The sequence below is a fragment of the Paramormyrops kingsleyae genome, chromosome 1, assembly GCF_048594095.1.
Source record: "Paramormyrops kingsleyae isolate MSU_618 chromosome 1, PKINGS_0.4, whole genome shotgun sequence".
Taxonomy (NCBI): domain Eukaryota; kingdom Metazoa; phylum Chordata; class Actinopteri; order Osteoglossiformes; family Mormyridae; genus Paramormyrops; species Paramormyrops kingsleyae.
Genome location: NC_132797.1, coordinates 55,659,468 through 55,678,344, shown reverse-complemented (window position 1 = coordinate 55,678,344; position 18,877 = coordinate 55,659,468). Strand labels below are relative to the sequence as shown.

General features: G+C 36.5%; 1 protein-coding gene across 3 annotated transcripts; it reads left to right on the top strand.

The window, feature by feature from the left end:
- Nucleotides 1-14,984: 14,984 nt before the first annotated feature.
- LOC140577563 (uncharacterized) lies at nucleotides 14,985-18,581 on the top strand. 3 transcript variants are annotated; one of them, XM_072700901.1, is made up of 9 exons: nucleotides 14,985-15,849; nucleotides 16,442-16,602; nucleotides 16,697-16,795; nucleotides 16,945-16,998; nucleotides 17,177-17,233; nucleotides 17,317-17,441; nucleotides 17,709-17,801; nucleotides 17,948-18,107; nucleotides 18,382-18,581. In XM_072700901.1, exons 3-9 carry the CDS (start codon nucleotides 16,774-16,776, stop codon nucleotides 18,489-18,491), a joined length of 621 nt encoding a protein of 206 aa, XP_072557002.1. In that variant the 5' UTR covers nucleotides 14,985-15,849; nucleotides 16,442-16,602; nucleotides 16,697-16,773; the 3' UTR covers nucleotides 18,492-18,581. The 3 variants fall into 3 exon arrangements, with proteins under 3 accessions (XP_072557002.1, XP_072556994.1, XP_072556996.1); XM_072700893.1 differs by having other exon boundaries at nucleotides 16,694-16,795; XM_072700895.1 differs by lacking the exon at nucleotides 14,985-15,849 and having other exon boundaries at nucleotides 16,332-16,602; nucleotides 16,694-16,795.
- The last annotated feature ends 296 nt before the right edge of the window (nucleotides 18,582-18,877 follow it).

The window sequence follows — 18,877 nt, the reverse complement described above, 5'->3', positions numbered from 1 at the left end:
CATTATAGGAAAACGTGTTTTCGTGAAGAAATCATGACAAACTAACACAAAATGAAGATTTCATTATAACTTGACATTCTGAGTTGATTTCATGAAACCTGCGCTTCCCCTACAAGAGTTCGACCGACCATTATAGGAAAACGTGTTTTCGTGAAGAAATCATGACAAACTAACACAAAATGAAGATTTCATTATAACTTGACATTCTGAGCTTATTTCATGAAACCTGCGTTTCCCCTATAAGAGTTCGACCTACCATTGTAGGAAAACGTGTTTACGTGAAGAAATCATGACAAACTATCACAAAATGAAGATTTCAATATAACTTGACATTTTGAGCTCATTTCATGAAACCTGCGCTTCCCCTATAAGAGTTCGACCTACCATTATAGGAAAACGTGTTTACGTGAAGAAATCATGACAAACTAACACAAAATGAAGATTTCATTATAACTTGACATTCTGAGTTGATTTCATGAAACCTGCGCTTCCCCTATAAGAGTTCGACCTACCATTATAAGAAAACGTGTTTTCGTGAAGAAATCATGACAAACTAACACAAAATGAAGATTTCATTATAACTTGACATTCTGAGTTCATTTCATGAAACCTGCGCTTCCCCTATAAGAGTTCGACCTACCATTATATGAAAACGTGTTTTCGTGAAGAAATCATGACAAACTAACACAAAATGAAGATTTCATTATAACTTGACATTCTGAGTTGATTTCATGAAACCTGCGCTTCCCCTATAAGAGTTCTACCTACCATTATAGGAAAACGTGTTTTCGTGAAGAAATCATGACAAACTAACACAAAATGAAGATTTCATTATAACTTGACATTCTGAGCTCATTTCATGAAACCTGCGCTTCCCCTGTAAGAGTTCGACCTACCATTATAGGAAAACGTGTTTTCGTGAAGAAATCATGACAAACTAACACAAAAAGAAGATTTCATTATAACTTGACATTCTGAGTTGATTTCATGAAACCTGCTCTTCCCCTACAAGAGTTCGACCTACCATTATAGGAAAACGTGTTTTCGTGAAGAAATCATGACAAACTAACACAAAATGAAGATTTCATTATAACTTGACATTCTGAGTTGATTTCATGAAACCTGCTCTTCCCCTACAAGAGTTCGACCTACCATTATAGGAAAACGTGTTTTCGTGAAGAAATCATGACAAACTAACACAAAATGAAGATTTCATTATAACTTGACATTCTGAGTTGATTTCATGAAACCTGCTCTTCCCCTACAAGAGTTCGACCTACCATTATAGGAAAACGTGTTTTCGTGAAGAAATCATGACAAACTAACACAAAATGAAGATTTCATTATAACTTGACATTCTGAGCTCATTTCATGAAACCTGCGCTTCCCCTATAAGAGTTCTACCTACCATTATAGGAAAACGTGTTTTCGTGAAGAAATCATGACAAACTAACACAAAATGAAGATTTCATTATAACTTGACATTCTGAGCTCATTTCATGAAACCTGCGCTTCCCCTGTAAGAGTTCGACCTACCATTATAGGAAAACGTGTTTTCGTGAAGAAATCATGACAAACTAACACAAAATGAAGATTTCATTATAACTTGACATTCTGAGTTGATTTCATGAAACCTGCTCTTCCCCTACAAGAGTTCGACCTACCATTATAGGAAAACGTGTTTTCGTGAAGAAATCATGACAAACTAACACAAAATGAAGATTTCATTATAACTTGACATTCTGAGCTCATTTCATGAAACCTGCGCTTCCCCTATAAGAGTTCTACCTACCATTATAGGAAAACGTGTTTTCGTGAAGAAATCATGACAAACTAACACAAAATGAAGATTTCATTATAACTTGACATTCTGAGTTGATTTCATGAAACCTGCGCTTCCCCTACAAGAGTTCGACCGACCATTATAGGAAAACGTGTTTTCGTGAAGAAATCATGACAAACTAACACAAAATGAAGATTTCATTATAACTTGACATTCTGAGCTTATTTCATGAAACCTGCGTTTCCCCTATAAGAGTTCGACCTACCATTGTAGGAAAACGTGTTTACGTGAAGAAATCATGACAAACTATCACAAAATGAAGATTTCAATATAACTTGACATTTTGAGCTCATTTCATGAAACCTGCGCTTCCCCTATAAGAGTTCGACCTACCATTATAGGAAAACGTGTTTACGTGAAGAAATCATGACAAACTAACACAAAATGAAGATTTCATTATAACTTGACATTCTGAGTTGATTTCATGAAACCTGCGCTTCCCCTATAAGAGTTCGACCTACCATTATAAGAAAACGTGTTTTCGTGAAGAAATCATGACAAACTAACACAAAATGAAGATTTCATTATAACTTGACATTCTGAGTTCATTTCATGAAACCTGCGCTTCCCCTATAAGAGTTCGACCTACCATTATATGAAAACGTGTTTTCGTGAAGAAATCATGACAAACTAACACAAAATGAAGATTTCATTATAACTTGACATTCTGAGTTGATTTCATGAAACCTGCGCTTCCCCTATAAGAGTTCGACCTACCATTTTAGGAAAACGTGTTTTCGTGAAGAAATCATGACAAACTAACACAAAATGAAGATTTCATTATAACTTGACATTCTGAGCTCATTTCATGAAACCTGCGCTTCCCCTGTAAGAGTTCGACCTACCATTATAGGAAAACGTGTTTTCGTGAAGAAATCATGACAAACTAACACAAAATGAAGATTTCATTATAACTTGACATTCTGAGTTGATTTCATGAAACCTGCTCTTCCCCTACAAGAGTTCGACCTACCATTATAGGAAAACGTGTTTTCGTGAAGAAATCATGACAAACTAACACAAAATGAAGATTTCATTATTACTTGACATTCTGAGCTCATTTCATGAAACCTGCGCTTCCCCTAAAAGAGTTCTACCTACCATTATAGGAAAACGTGTTTTCGTGAAGAAATCATGACAAACTAACACAAAATGAAGATTTCATTATATCTTGACATTCTGAGCTTATTTCATGAAACCTGCGCTTCCCCTGTAAGAGTTCCACCTACCATTATAGGAAAACGTGTTTTCGTGAAGAAATCATGAAAAACTAACACAAAATGAAGATTTCATTATAACTTGACATTCTTAGCTCATTTCATGAAACCTGCGCTTTACCTACAAGAGTTCGACCTACCATTATAGGAAAACGTGTTTTCGTGAAGAAATCATGACAAACTAACACAAAATGAAGATTTCATTATAACTTGACATTCTGAGCTCATTTCATGAAACCTGCGCTTCCCCTATAAGAGTTCTACCTACCATTATAGGAAAACGTGTTTTCGTGAAGAAATCATGACAAACTAACACAAAATGAAGATTTCATTATAACTTGACATTCTGAGCTCATTTCATGAAACCTGCGCTTCCCCTGTAAGAGTTCGACCTACCATTATAGGAAAACGTGTTTTCGTGAAGAAATCATGACAAACTAACACAAAATGAAGATTTCATTATAACTTGACATTCTGAGTTGATTTCATGAAACCTGCTCTTCCCCTACAAGAGTTCGACCTACCATTATAGGAAAACGTGTTTTCGTGAAGAAATCATGACAAACTAACACAAAATGAAGATTTCATTATAACTTGACATTCTGAGCTCATTTCATGAAACCTGCGCTTCCCCTATAAGAGTTCTACCTACCATTATAGGAAAACGTGTTTTCGTGAAGAAATCATGACAAACTAACACAAAATGAAGATTTCATTATAACTTGACATTCTGAGCTCATTTCATGAAACCTGCGCTTCCCCTGTAAGAGTTCGACCTACCATTATAGGAAAACGTGTTTTCGTGAAGAAATCATGACAAACTAACACAAAATGAAGATTTCATTATAACTTGACATTCTGAGTTGATTTCATGAAACCTGAGCTTCCCCTACAAGAGTTCGACCTACCATTATAGGAAAACGTGTTTTCGTGAAGAAATCATGACAAACTAACACAAAATGAAGATTTCATTATAACTTGACATTCTGAGCTTATTTCATGAAACCTGCGTTTCCCCTATAAGAGTTCGACCTACCATTATAGGAAAACGTGTTTACGTGAAGAAATCATGACAAACTAACACAAAATGAAGATTTCATTATAACTTGACATTCTGAGTTGATTTCATGGAACCTGCGCTTCCCCTATAAGAGTTCGACCTACCATTATAAGAAAACGTGTTTTCGTGAAGAAATCATGACAAACTAACACAAAATGAAGATTTCATTATAACTTGACATTCTGAGTTCATTTCATGAAACCTGCGCTTCCCCTATAATAGTTCGACCTACCATTTTAGGAAAACGTGTTTTCGTGAAGAAATCATGACAAACTAACACAAAATGAAGATTTCATTATAACTTGACATTCTGAGTTGATTTCATGAAACCTGCGCTTCCCCTGTAAGAGTTCGACCTACCATTATAGGAAAACGTGTTTTCGTGAAGAAATCATGACAAACTAACACAAAATGAAGATTTCATTATAACTTGACATTCTGAGTTGATTTCATGAAACCTGAGCTTCCCCTACAAGAGTTCGACCTACCAACGTGTTTTCGTGAAGAAATCATGACAAACTAACACAAAATGAAGATTTCATTATAACTTGACATTCTGAGTTGATTTCATGAAACCTGCTCTTCCCCTACAAGAGTTCGACCTACCATTATAGGAAAACGTGTTTTCGTGAAGAAATCATGACAAACTAACACAAAATGAAGATTTCATTATAACTTGACATTCTGAGCTCATTTCATGAAACCTGCGCTTCCCCTATAAGAGTTCTACCTACCATTATAGGAAAACGTGTTTTCGTGAAGAAATCATGACAAACTAACACAAAATGAAGATTTCATTATAACTTGACATTCTGAGCTCATTTCATGAAACCTGCGCTTCCCCTGTAAGAGTTCGACCTACCATTATAGGAAAACGTGTTTTCGTGAAGAAATCATGACAAACTAACACAAAATGAAGATTTCATTATAACTTGACATTCTGAGTTGATTTCATGAAACCTGCTCTTCCCCTACAAGAGTTCGACCTACCATTATAGGAAAACGTGTTTTCGTGAAGAAATCATGACAAACTAACACAAAATGAAGATTTCATTATAACTTGACATTCTGAGCTCATTTCATGAAACCTGCGCTTCCCCTATAAGAGTTCTACCTACCATTATAGGAAAACGTGTTTTCGTGAAGAAATCATGACAAACTAACACAAAATGAAGATTTCATTATAACTTGACATTCTGAGCTCATTTCATGAAACCTGCGCTTCCCCTGTAAGAGTTCGACCTACCATTATAGGAAAACGTGTTTTCGTGAAGAAATCATGACAAACTAACACAAAATGAAGATTTCATTATAACTTGACATTCTGAGTTGATTTCATGAAACCTGAGCTTCCCCTACAAGAGTTCGACCTACCATTATAGGAAAACGTGTTTTCGTGAAGAAATCATGACAAACTAACACAAAATGAAGATTTCATTATAACTTGACATTCTGAGCTTATTTCATGAAACCTGCGTTTCCCCTATAAGAGTTCGACCTACCATTATAGGAAAACGTGTTTACGTGAAGAAATCATGACAAACTAACACAAAATGAAGATTTCAATATAACTTGACATTTTGAGCTCATTTCATGAAACCTGCTCTTCCCCTACAAGAGTTCGACCTACCATTATAGGAAAACGTGTTTTCGTGAAGAAATCATGACAAACTAACACAAAATGAAGATTTCATTATAACTTGACATTCTGAGCTCATTTCAGGAAACCTGCGCTTCCCCTATAAGAGTTCGACCTACCATTATAGGAAAACGTGTTTTCGTGAAGAAATCATGACAAACTAACACAAAATGAAGATTTCATTATAACTTGACATTCTGAGCTCATTTCATGAAACCTGCGCTTCCCCTGTAAGAGTTCGACCTACCATTATAGGAAAACGTGTTTTCGTGAAGAAATCATGACAAACTAACACAAAATGAAGATTTCATTATAACTTGACATTCTGAGTTGATTTCATGAAACCTGCGCTTCCCCTACAAGAGTTCGACCTACCATTATAGGAAAACGTGTTTGCGTGAAGAAATCATGACAAACTAACACAAAATGAAGATTTCATTATAACTTGACATTCTGAGCTCATTTCATGAAACCTGCGCTTCCCCTACAAGAGTTCGACCTACCATTATAGGAAAACGTGTTTACGTGAAGAAATCATGACAAACTAACACAAAATGAAGATTTCATTATAACTTGACATTCTGAGTTGATTTCATGAAACCTGCTCTTCCCCTACAAGAGTTCGACCTACCATTATAGGAAAACGTGTTTTCGTGAAGAAATCATGACAAACTAACACAAAATGAAGATTTCATTATAACTTGACATTCTGAGCTCATTTCATGAAACCTGCGCTTCCCCTATAAGAGTTCTACCTACCATTATAGGAAAACGTGTTTTCGTGAAGAAATCATGACAAACTAACACAAAATGAAGATTTCATTATAACTTGACATTCTGAGCTCATTTCATGAAACCTGCGCTTCCCCTGTAAGAGTTCGACCTACCATTATAGGAAAACGTGTTTTCGTGAAGAAATCATGACAAACTAACACAAAATGAAGATTTCATTATAACTTGACATTCTGAGTTGATTTCATGAAACCTGCTCTTCCCCTACAAGAGTTCGACCTACCATTATAGGAAAACGTGTTTTCGTGAAGAAATCATGACAAACTAACACAAAATGAAGATTTCATTATAACTTGACATTCTGAGTTGATTTCATGAAACCTGCTCTTCCCCTACAAGAGTTCGACCTACCATTATAGGAAAACGTGTTTTCGTGAAGAAATCATGACAAACTAACACAAAATGAAGATTTCATTATAACTTGACATTCTGAGCTCATTTCATGAAACCTGCGCTTCCCCTATAAGAGTTCTACCTACCATTATAGGAAAACGTGTTTTCGTGAAGAAATCATGACAAACTAACACAAAATGAAGATTTCATTATAACTTGACATTCTGAGCTCATTTCATGAAACCTGCGCTTCCCCTGTAAGAGTTCGACCTACCATTATAGGAAAACGTGTTTTCGTGAAGAAATCATGACAAACTAACACAAAATGAAGATTTCATTATAACTTGACATTCTGAGCTCATTTCATGAAACCTGCGCTTCCCCTGTAAGAGTTCGACCTACCATTATAGGAAAACGTGTTTTCGTGAAGAAATCATGACAAACTAACACAAAATGAAGATTTCATTATAACTTGACATTCTGAGCTCATTTCATGAAACCTGCGCTTCCCCTATAAGAGTTCTACCTACCATTATAGGAAAACGTGTTTTCGTGAAGAAATCATGACAAACTAACACAAAATGAAGATTTCATTATAACTTGACATTCTGAGCTCATTTCATGAAACCTGCGCTTCCCCTGTAAGAGTTCGACCTACCATTATAGGAAAACGTGTTTTCGTGAAGAAATCATGACAAACTAACACAAAATGAAGATTTCATTATAACTTGACATTCTGAGTTGATTTCATGAAACCTGCTCTTCCCCTACAAGAGTTCGACCTACCATTATAGGAAAACGTGTTTTCGTGAAGAAATCATGACAAACTAACACAAAATGAAGATTTCATTATAACTTGACATTCTGAGTTGATTTCATGAAACCTGCTCTTCCCCTACAAGAGTTCGACCTACCATTATAGGAAAACGTGTTTTCGTGAAGAAATCATGACAAACTAACACAAAATGAAGATTTCATTATAACTTGACATTCTGAGCTCATTTCATGAAACCTGCGCTTCCCCTATAAGAGTTCTACCTACCATTATAGGAAAACGAGTTTTCGTGAAGAAATCATGACAAACTAACACAAAATGAAGATTTCATTATAACTTGACATTCTGAGCTCATTTCATGAAACCTGCGCTTCCCCTGTAAGAGTTCGACCTACCATTATAGGAAAACGTGTTTTCGTGAAGAAATCATGACAAACTAACACAAAATGAAGATTTCATTATAACTTGACATTCTGAGCTCATTTCATGAAACCTGCGCTTCCCCTGTAAGAGTTCGACCTACCATTATAGGAAAACGTGTTTTCGTGAAGAAATCATGACAAACTAACACAAAATGAAGATTTCATTATAACTTGACATTATGAGTTGATTTCATGAAACCTGCGCTTCCCCTACAAGAGTTCGACCTAGCATTATAGGAAAACGTGTTTTCGTGAAGAAATCATGACAAACTAACACAAAATGAAGATTTCATTATAACTTGACATTCTGAGCTCATTTCATGAAACCTGCGCTTCCCCTATATGAGTTCGACCTACCATTATAGGAAAACGTGTTTACGTGAAGAAATCATGACAAACTAACACAAAATGAAGATTTCATTATAACTTGACATTCTGAGTTGATTTCATGAAACCTGCGCTTCCCCTATAAGAGTTCGACCTACCATTATAGGAAAACGTGTTTTCGTGAAGAAATCATGACAAACTAACACAAAATGAAGATTTCATTATAACTTGACATTCTGAGCTCATTTCATGAAACCTGCGCTTCCCCTATAAGAGTTCGACCTACCATTATAGGAAAACGTGTTTTCGTGAAGAAATCATGAGAAACTAACACAAAATGAAGATTTCATTATAACTTGACATTCTGAGTTCATTTCATGAAACCTGCGCTTCCCCTATAAGAGTTCGACCTACCATTATAGGAAAACGTGTTTTCGTGAAGAAATCATGACAAACTAACACAAAATGAAGATTTCATTATAACTTGACATTCTGAGTTGATTTCATGAAACCTGCGCTTCCCCTATAAGAGTTCGACCTACCATTTTAGGAAAACGTGTTTTCGTGAAGAAATCATGACAAACTAACACAAAATGAAGATTTCATTATAACTTGACATTCTGAGCTCATTTCATGAAACCTGCGCTTCCCCTGTAAGAGTTCGACCTACCATTATAGGAAAACGTGTTTTCGTGAAGAAATCATGACAAACTAACACAAAATGAAGATTTCATTATAACTTGACATTCTGAGTTGATTTCATGAAACCTGCGCTTCCCCTACAAGAGTTCGACCTACCATTATAGGAAAACGTGTTTTCGTGAAGAAATCATGACAAACTAACACAAAATGAAGATTTCATTATAACTTGACATTCTGAGTTGATTTCATGAAACCTGCGCTTCCCCTACAAGAGTTCGACCTACCATTATAGGAAAACGTGTTTTCGTGAAGAAATTATGACAAACTAACACAAAATGAAGATTTCATTATAACTTGACATTCTGAGTTGATTTCATGAAACCTGCGCTTCCCCTGTAAGAGTTCGACCTACCATTATAGGAAAACGTGTTTTCGTGAAGAAATCATGACAAACTAACACAAAATGAAGATTTCATTATAACTTGACATTCTGAGTTGATTTCATGAAACCTGCGCTTCCCCTGTAAGAGTTCGACCTACCATTATAGGAAAACGTGTTTTCGTGAAGAAATCATGAGAAACTAACACAAAATGAAGATTTCATTATAACTTGACATTCTGAGCTCATTTCATGAAACCTGCGCTTCCCCTACAAGAGTTCGACCTACCATTATAGGAAAACGTGTTTACGTGAAGAAATCATGACAAACTAACACAAAATGAAGATTTCATTATAACTTGACATTCTGAGTTGATTTCATGAAACCTGCTCTTCCCCTACAAGAGTTCGACCTACCATTATAGGAAAACGTGTTTTCGTGAAGAAATCATGACAAACTAACACAAAATGAAGATTTCATTATAACTTGACATTCTGAGCTCATTTCAGGAAACCTGCGCTTCCCCTATAAGAGTTCGACCTACCATTATAGGAAAACGTGTTTTCGTGAAGAAATCATGACAAACTAACACAAAATGAAGATTTCATTATAACTTGACATTCTGAGCTCATTTCATGAAACCTGCGCTTCCCCTGTAAGAGTTCGACCTACCATTATAGGAAAACGTGTTTTCGTGAAGAAATCATGACAAACTAACACAAAATGAAGATTTCATTATAACTTGACATTCTGAGCTCATTTCATGAAACCTGCGCTTCCCCTGTAAGAGTTCGACCTACCATTATAGGAAAACGTGTTTTCGTGAAGAAATCATGACAAACTAACACAAAATGAAGATTTCATTATAACTTGACATTCTGAGTTGATTTCATGAAACCTGCTCTTCCCCTACAAGAGTTCGACCTACCATTATAGGAAAACGTGTTTTCGTGAAGAAATCATGACAAACTAACACAAAATGAAGATTTCATTATTACTTGACATTCTGAGTTGATTTCATGAAACCTGCTCTTCCCCTACAAGAGTTCGACCTACCATTATAGGAAAACGTGTTTTCGTGAAGAAATCATGACAAACTAACACAAAATGAAGATTTCATTATAACTTGACATTCTGAGCTCATTTCATGAAACCTGCGCTTCCCCTATAAGAGTTCTACCTACCATTATAGGAAAACGTGTTTTCGTGAAGAAATCATGACAAACTAACACAAAATGAAGATTTCATTATAACTTGACATTCTGAGCTCATTTCATGAAACCTGCGCTTCCCCTGTAAGAGTTCGACCTACCATTATAGGAAAACGTGTTTTCGTGAAGAAATCATGACAAACTAACACAAAATGAAGATTTCATTATAACTTGACATTATGAGTTGATTTCATGAAACCTGCGCTTCCCCTACAAGAGTTCGACCTACCATTATAGGAAAACGTGTTTTCGTGAAGAAATCATGACAAACTAACACAAAATGAAGATTTCATTATAACTTGACATTCTGAGCTCATTTCATGAAACCTGCGTTTCCCCTATAAGAGTTCGACCTACCATTATAGGAAAACGTGTTTACGTGAAGAAATCATGACAAACTAACACAAAATGAAGATTTCAATATAACTTGACATTTTGAGCTCATTTCATGAAACCTGCGCTTCCCCTATATGAGTTCGACCTACCATTATAGGAAAACGTGTTTACGTGAAGAAATCATGACAAACTAACACAAAATGAAGATTTCATTATAACTTGACATTCTGAGTTGATTTCATGAAACCTGCGCTTCCCCTATAAGAGTTCGACCTACCATTATAGGAAAACGTGTTTTCGTGAAGAAATCATGACAAACTAACACAAAATGAAGATTTCATTATAACTTGACATTCTGAGTTGATTTCATGAAACCTGCTCTTCCCCTACAAGAGTTCGACCTACCATTATAGGAAAACGTGTTTTCGTGAAGAAATCATGACAAACTAACACAAAATGAAGATTTCATTATAACTTGACATTCTGAGCTCATTTCATGAAACCTGCGCTTCCCCTATAAGAGTTCTACCTACCATTATAGGAAAACGTGTTTTCGTGAAGAAATCATGACAAACTAACACAAAATGAAGATTTCATTATAACTTGACATTCTGTGCTCATTTAATGAAACCTGCGCTTCCCCTGTAAGAGTTCGACCTACCATTATAGGAAAACGTGTTTTCGTGAAGAAATCATGACAAACTAACACAAAATGAAGATTTCATTATAACTTGACATTATGAGTTGATTTCATGAAACCTGCGCTTCCCCTACAAGAGTTCGACCTACCATTATAGGAAAACGTGTTTTCGTGAAGAAATCATGACAAACTAACACAAAATGAAGATTTCATTATAACTTGACATTCTGAGCTCATTTCAGGAAACCTGCGCTTCCCCTATAAGAGTTCGACCTACCATTATAGGAAAACGTGTTTTCGTGAAGAAATCATGACAAACTAACACAAAATGAAGATTTCATTATAACTTGACATTCTGAGCTCATTTCATGAAACCTGCGCTTCCCCTGTAAGAGTTCGACCTACCATTATAGGAAAACGTGTTTTCGTGAAGAAATCATGACAAACTAACACAAAATGAAGATTTCATTATAACTTGACATTCTGAGTTGATTTCATGAAACCTGCGCTTCCCCTATAAGAGTTCGACCTACCATTATAGGAAAACGTGTTTTCGTGAAGAAATCATGACAAACTAACACAAAATGAAGATTTCATTATAACTTGACATTCTGAGCTCATTTCATGAAACCTGCGCTTCCCCTATAAGAGTTCGACCTACCATTATAGGAAAACGTGTTTTCGTGAAGAAATCATGAGAAACTAACACAAAATGAAGATTTCATTATAACTTGACATTCTGAGTTCATTTCATGAAACCTGCGCTTCCCCTATAAGAGTTCGACCTACCATTATAGGAAAACGTGTTTTCGTGAAGAAATCATGACAAACTAACACAAAATGAAGATTTCATTATAACTTGACATTCTGAGTTGATTTCATGAAACCTGCGCTTCCCCTATAAGAGTTCGACCTACCATTTTAGGAAAACGTGTTTTCGTGAAGAAATCATGACAAACTAACACAAAATGAAGATTTCATTATAACTTGACATTCTGAGCTCATTTCATGAAACCTGCGCTTCCCCTGTAAGAGTTCGACCTACCATTATAGGAAAACGTGTTTTCGTGAAGAAATCATGACAAACTAACACAAAATGAAGATTTCATTATAACTTGACATTCTGAGCTCATTTCATGAAACCTGCGCTTCCCCTATAAGAGTTCTACCTACCATTATAGGAAAACGTGTTTTCGTGAAGAAATCATGACAAACTAACACAAAATGAAGATTTCATTATAACTTGACATTCTGAGCTCATTTCATGAAACCTGCGCTTCCGCTGTAAGAGTTCGACCTACCATTATAGGAAAACGTGTTTTCGTGAAGAAATCATGACAAACTAACACAAAATGAAGATTTCATTATAACTTGACATTATGAGTTGATTTCATGAAACCTGCGCTTCCCCTACAAGAGTTCGACCTACCATTATAGGAAAACGTGTTTTCGTGAAGAAATCATGACAAACTAACACAAAATGAAGATTTCATTATAACTTGACATTCTGAGCTCATTTCATGAAACCTGCGTTTCCCCTATAAGAGTTCGACCTACCATTATAGGAAAACGTGTTTACGTGAAGAAATCATGACAAACTAACACAAAATGAAGATTTCAATATAACTTGACATTTTGAGCTCATTTCATGAAACCTGCGCTTCCCCTATATGAGTTCGACCTACCATTATAGGAAAACGTGTTTACGTGAAGAAATCATGACAAACTAACACAAAATGAAGATTTCATTATAACTTGACATTCTGAGTTGATTTCATGAAACCTGCGCTTCCCCTATAAGAGTTCGACCTACCATTATAGGAAAACGTGTTTTCGTGAAGAAATCATGACAAACTAACACAAAATGAAGATTTCATTATAACTTGACATTCTGAGCTCATTTCATGAAACCTGCGCTTCCCCTATAAGAGTTCGACCTACCATTATAGGAAAACGTGTTTTCGTGAAGAAATCATGAGAAACTAACACAAAATGAAGATTTCATTATAACTTGACATTCTGAGTTCATTTCATGAAACCTGCGCTTCCCCTATAAGAGTTCGACCTACCATTATAGGAAAACGTGTTTTCGTGAAGAAATCATGACAAACTAACACAAAATGAAGATTTCATTATAACTTGACATTCTGAGTTGATTTCATGAAACCTGCGCTTCCCCTATAAGAGTTCGACCTACCATTTTAGGAAAACGTGTTTTCGTGAAGAAATCATGACAAACTAACACAAAATGAAGATTTCATTATAACTTGACATTCTGAGCTCATTTCATGAAACCTGCGCTTCCCCTGTAAGAGTTCGACCTACCATTATAGGAAAACGTGTTTTCGTGAAGAAATCATGACAAACTAACACAAAATGAAGATTTCATTATAACTTGACATTCTGAGTTGATTTCATGAAACCTGCGCTTCCCCTACAAGAGTTCGACCTACCATTATAGGAAAACGTGTTTTCGTGAAGAAATTATGACAAACTAACACAAAATGAAGATTTCATTATACAGATCTGGCCATTAGAAATGCGTCTATTTTCACGCGGCATCCTGCAATTCGGCACGCGTGATCACGCGGCACCCTGCAGGCGCTTTTTCAGATTTTTTTAAAACGTTGTTGCGCTTCATATAATATCCACCAGGTGGCGCAAGGAACAACATTCTCTAGCCAAACACCATGGCCAGCTCTAGGGGGCGCCAGCGCGGGATCTGACAGAATTCTCGCGAGACCATTTAAATAACTCCGCAAGTTTTTGTCATATACACATTAAAAAAACACCCTCAGAAACCTTCTACTTTCCAAATATATATAGGTAGAAACTAAATATATTTTTACAGCTTCGTGATACGAATAGAAAGAACAAGAGTGACTGACTTAAGCGTCTGCGTCTCGAAGCAGCTCTGATCAATTTAAATTTTTTAATAAAATTTTGATCAATCTGATCAAAAGAACAAAATGGGAAATCGGAAAACCCGTTTTGTCGTTTTGGTTTTGGAAACAAAAACTGATAAATACGAGTGGTTTTCCGTTTTTCTTGTTTTGGTTTCACATTAAAAACGGATGAACGAATGATACACGGATTCTGCTGCTTTGCCTCTTTCTCTCTACTATGAATGTGGGGATCGGTGGATTGTCATTCCCTGTTTCACTGCCAGGATTAATTGTATAGAGCGAGGGGTTTTATTATTTCTGTGTGTTTTAAAACTGTTTTTGGGTTGGGACGCCATTAGGGAGGAAGGGAACTTTGTGGTGGCATTTTGTATTGTGTGCAGCAGCAGGGCGCTGGTATGTGTGCCTGGAACCCTGTCAGCACAAGTACGTCTGCAGCATGTGGCTCAGTGGGCTAAGGCTGTGTGCTTGTAATCACAAGGTCGCCGGTTCAAACCCAGCCTTAGCACGTCTGTGGCTCCTTGAGCAAGGCTCTTAACCCCCAGCTCCCTGGGCGCTGCTACGGGTGGCTGCCCTTCGCAGACAACTTACTCTGCAAAGAGCAAGTTGAGGGAGGCGTAAAAACAATTTCCCCACGGGGATCAATAAAGTATCTGTTATTATTATTATTATTATTATTAATACGTCGCATAAACGGCGGATGGTCGCAATTAGATCGCGTTCCATTACGAAGCATCGCGTTTTACTCGCGAAAACGTCGGATCGTCGCGGTGTTGAAAAGCGTTGCTTGCTTAAACGTCGGATCGTCGCTTTTAAGTCGAATGTCGCTTTTTGGTAGGGAAAACTACGCATCACGTCGGATCTTTTTTAGAAAAGGGTTTGTTTGACCCTGGAAGTAGTAATATTACTGTAATAAAATTATTTAATGTAGTAATATTACTTGTCATATAGGGCATGGTATGATTTACATAGCTATTTTATATACTGGACATTAAATGTTTCTTATTATCGATAATTATGTTTAAAGATATCCTGTTTATATGACTGTATTTTAAATAAGAGTGCGCACTTGCATGTGTGCATGAGGATCTATTGAGAGATGTCCCACTGTGAGTGAAGACTTGGCAATGTGCTGCTGTGTCTCTGATATCTGATGTGTGTCCTTAATTATCACCAAATCCGAATGTCCGAGTTCCGAGAGCGTCATTTCCGGGCCCACAGTAGACTTCCTGCCTGTAAGTGGCTGAAACTCTCAGTGGGTGTTTGTAGCCGGAGACTTCGTTTTTTCCCGCTCGGAGTCTTCCTTTGTCCCAGTCGCCGATAAGTGAGGTAAGTTTTTACCATTGTTCTTAATTTTGTGTGTGTGTGTGTGTGTGTGGAAGAAAACGGATCGTGTTTTAAAACATATTTTGTTCCCTGTTTTAAAAGAGAAACAGAAAAAAAAGTCTATTTCGTCTCGTACGATTAGTTGGAAAGGTTGGCTGAAAATCATTTCTTTCTTAAATAAATAGTTTCAGAATGATCTTTTTTCTTTTTCTTTTTGATGATACAAATTAATGTTAACAATCGTGTTTTGATTATTTATTGTTACAAACTTTTTATCGCACTTTAACCATTTTAATGTATATGGCTATGCTAAGGTTACCATACTCGACCTTTTGTTTGATGCGTTTGTATGTTACTATTAATTTGAGTTGTATTACTATGGCGTGAGATCACTCTCAAAATACATGTGCATACTGAAAATTCAATTTAGCAGTGTGTTTTTCAAATATTGAAAACATTTACTTATGTATAAGGGGCATCTAATATTGAAATATTTGCCAGGATGGGGATAAAGAAGTTTGTCACACATGACAATTTTGATGTATTGGGTTAATTTGCAGAACTAATTTTTTGTGTTTTGTTGATGTACTTCCAGACCTAAAAGGCAATTTGCCTTGTTGGACAGTTCTCCACTGAGGAAACGTCCCTCGGCTTACTCTCAGAGCGGGAATACTTTTAACAGAAAGAGGAAATTATCGTCCCTGCCACCACCACCGACACCTCCACCTCGACCTTGTCTCACACACCACTTCCAAGGTACAAAGACGAACATCATTTTACTGAATTACTCGGTTACATAATCCAAATGCTTACCACTGTTTTGTTTCTGTTTTATCCTCAACAAAAGCAGATCTAGTTTCTCCGGGACCATCCAACACACTGAATAGTCACCCAGAGACTGAGGGAGAATCACTGGAATACACCAACATGCAAACATTCAGGGAACAAAGTTAGTAACATAAACTGCATAACTTATAAGTTTTTTTTTTAATTATTAACACAGTAGAAAATGTGCATGTAAGATGCGTGCAATGATATGGTAATCTGTTTCATGTGTGCACTTGCACAGGAATTAAACACTGAATTATACGCCTACAGAAAGAACATCCTCTCCGGCTGTCCCACACCCTCTGCACCTGTCAGGAGAACAAAGTAAGATTCCAGAACAATCGTGTTTGTTTGTTTTTATGGAATTGCTATTTGTGTGAATGAGAGGTAACTTAGAGAGTGCAGTATTGCACTCAATCACAAAGAATCAGAATACGATACAAGATAGTAATTATGATCACTTAGGGTTTTAGAGTAATTTTTTACTGTCTTATTCTTACAGATAGTCCTTCGAGGACTCAGCTACCCACGGGGCAGCTTGTACCGAGTCAATGCACACGTAAGTTGTAAACAAATCTGCATCCACATCTGTCTCGATGTATGTCTAAATATTTAATGCTGTATTCTCTATTGTCCTTACAGCGACCGAGAGGATCCTCCTGCAGATGTTGGGGGAGTTGCAGAGCCAAGTCCAACACATGACTGAAATTGTCACCCAGATACCTACCTTGTTGGGTTACAGTCCTGGAAATGCACCATTAACAACGGCAAGTGCACTGTACAAATTGCTTTATGATCTATTTTAATCAAATTATTTTAGATTGATTTTGGAAATGTTTATTTTTTTCCCTAGTATAAATAATAGTTTCAAGGTGTATAAGTTTATATTTCATATCAATAACATTTGAGTGAATTACTATTAACTCAATTACAGAGATTTTTTAAATACTTTGCAATGTAGCTTACTAGATTTACTGATCTTTGTGCACACTGTTACCCAGGTCTTTCTATAAAAATCTATTTTTTTTTTTTAGTGTGCAGAGGATGGGAGATTTCCACTGCAAGACACTGAGGACCTGAACAACGTTGAAATGCAGTTGGAAAATGTTGAATTTAAGAACAAACTGGTATGATTATGGTTTAAGAAAACTACCTTGTACATAGATAATACATGGATACTAAAATATAATATATACTTATATACATACACATACATACACTACCCAAAAGTATGTGAAATTTTGTATGACCAAACATCTGTTGTCACCTCCAGGTATCCAAACTGTCACTGGCTGGGGGACAAACACTGAAGAAAACAGTCTGGATGATCTGTGGGAAGGTGTTTGATCCCCAGTTGGCTGTGCATCTTAACTGGTGTGGCAGAGGGGATAAAACACCAATGAAAAATACAAAAATCGTCAATGTGATTATTCGTAAGTAAAACCAATGTTTAACCAAAATTAAAAATCGACCTTTTGGGATTTTTATCCTTATTGTTTGAACACAATATGGGTTTAACCTCCCCATGCATGTTACATAGTTATTTCCCATGGTTTTCATTGATTTTAATGCCCAAAGTTGCTTTTCTGTCAGACTGCAGGTAAAAATTGAACCATCAAATTCTAAAGGAATAACCTGTTTATGATTAGACCTTATTAAATGGTTAATGTCAATGTAAGTGACCGTTGTGTCCGTTCTGTTTTTTAGAGTCTGCATTATGGAACGGCGTATCAGCGACGTGGCGCCGACGTACTTGTGCTGACTGGGGAGTTGTAGTGTTTTTGTTCCAGGCTGCCATCTTCTGCCTGACTGCTTAACCTTCTACCCTGTGTGGACCAGCCCAGAGGTTTTAATTTGCCTTGTGGATGGTGTTTTATTGTGATTGTTAATAAAAGACTGTAAGTGGAGTCACGTCTCTTGCTGCCTTGTATAACGGACCTGAGTGCCTTTTTGGAGTTTTACTTAGCCTAGGAACTATTTCCCTGGGCGCAATTCCCAGGGTGGCGTAATTGGTGTCTTAAGGGGTGGTTCCCCCAAACTCTGAGCCCAGCGCTGCGACACAACATTCATTTGGATAAATAAATAAGAAAAAGCTAACTTGTAACTATTTCTGGCTCCTTTCATTGAATATGTAGCAACTTTCATGTGTATGAATGAGCCATTGTCACCTGGCCACGTCCCTACCCCCCTTTTATGGCGCTGA

Bases quoted from the DNA above. Each gene is read 5' to 3' on its own strand.
- LOC140577563 (XM_072700901.1), top strand. From the start codon at position 16,774: ATGCAAACATTCAGGGAACAAA. The intron at 16,796-16,944 runs GTTAGTAACATA...ATACGCCTACAG, and splicing joins GCAAACATTCAGGGAACAAA to AAAGAACATCCTCTCCGGCT. The intron at 18,108-18,381 runs GTAAGTAAAACC...TCTGTTTTTTAG, and splicing joins AATCGTCAATGTGATTATTC to AGTCTGCATTATGGAACGGC.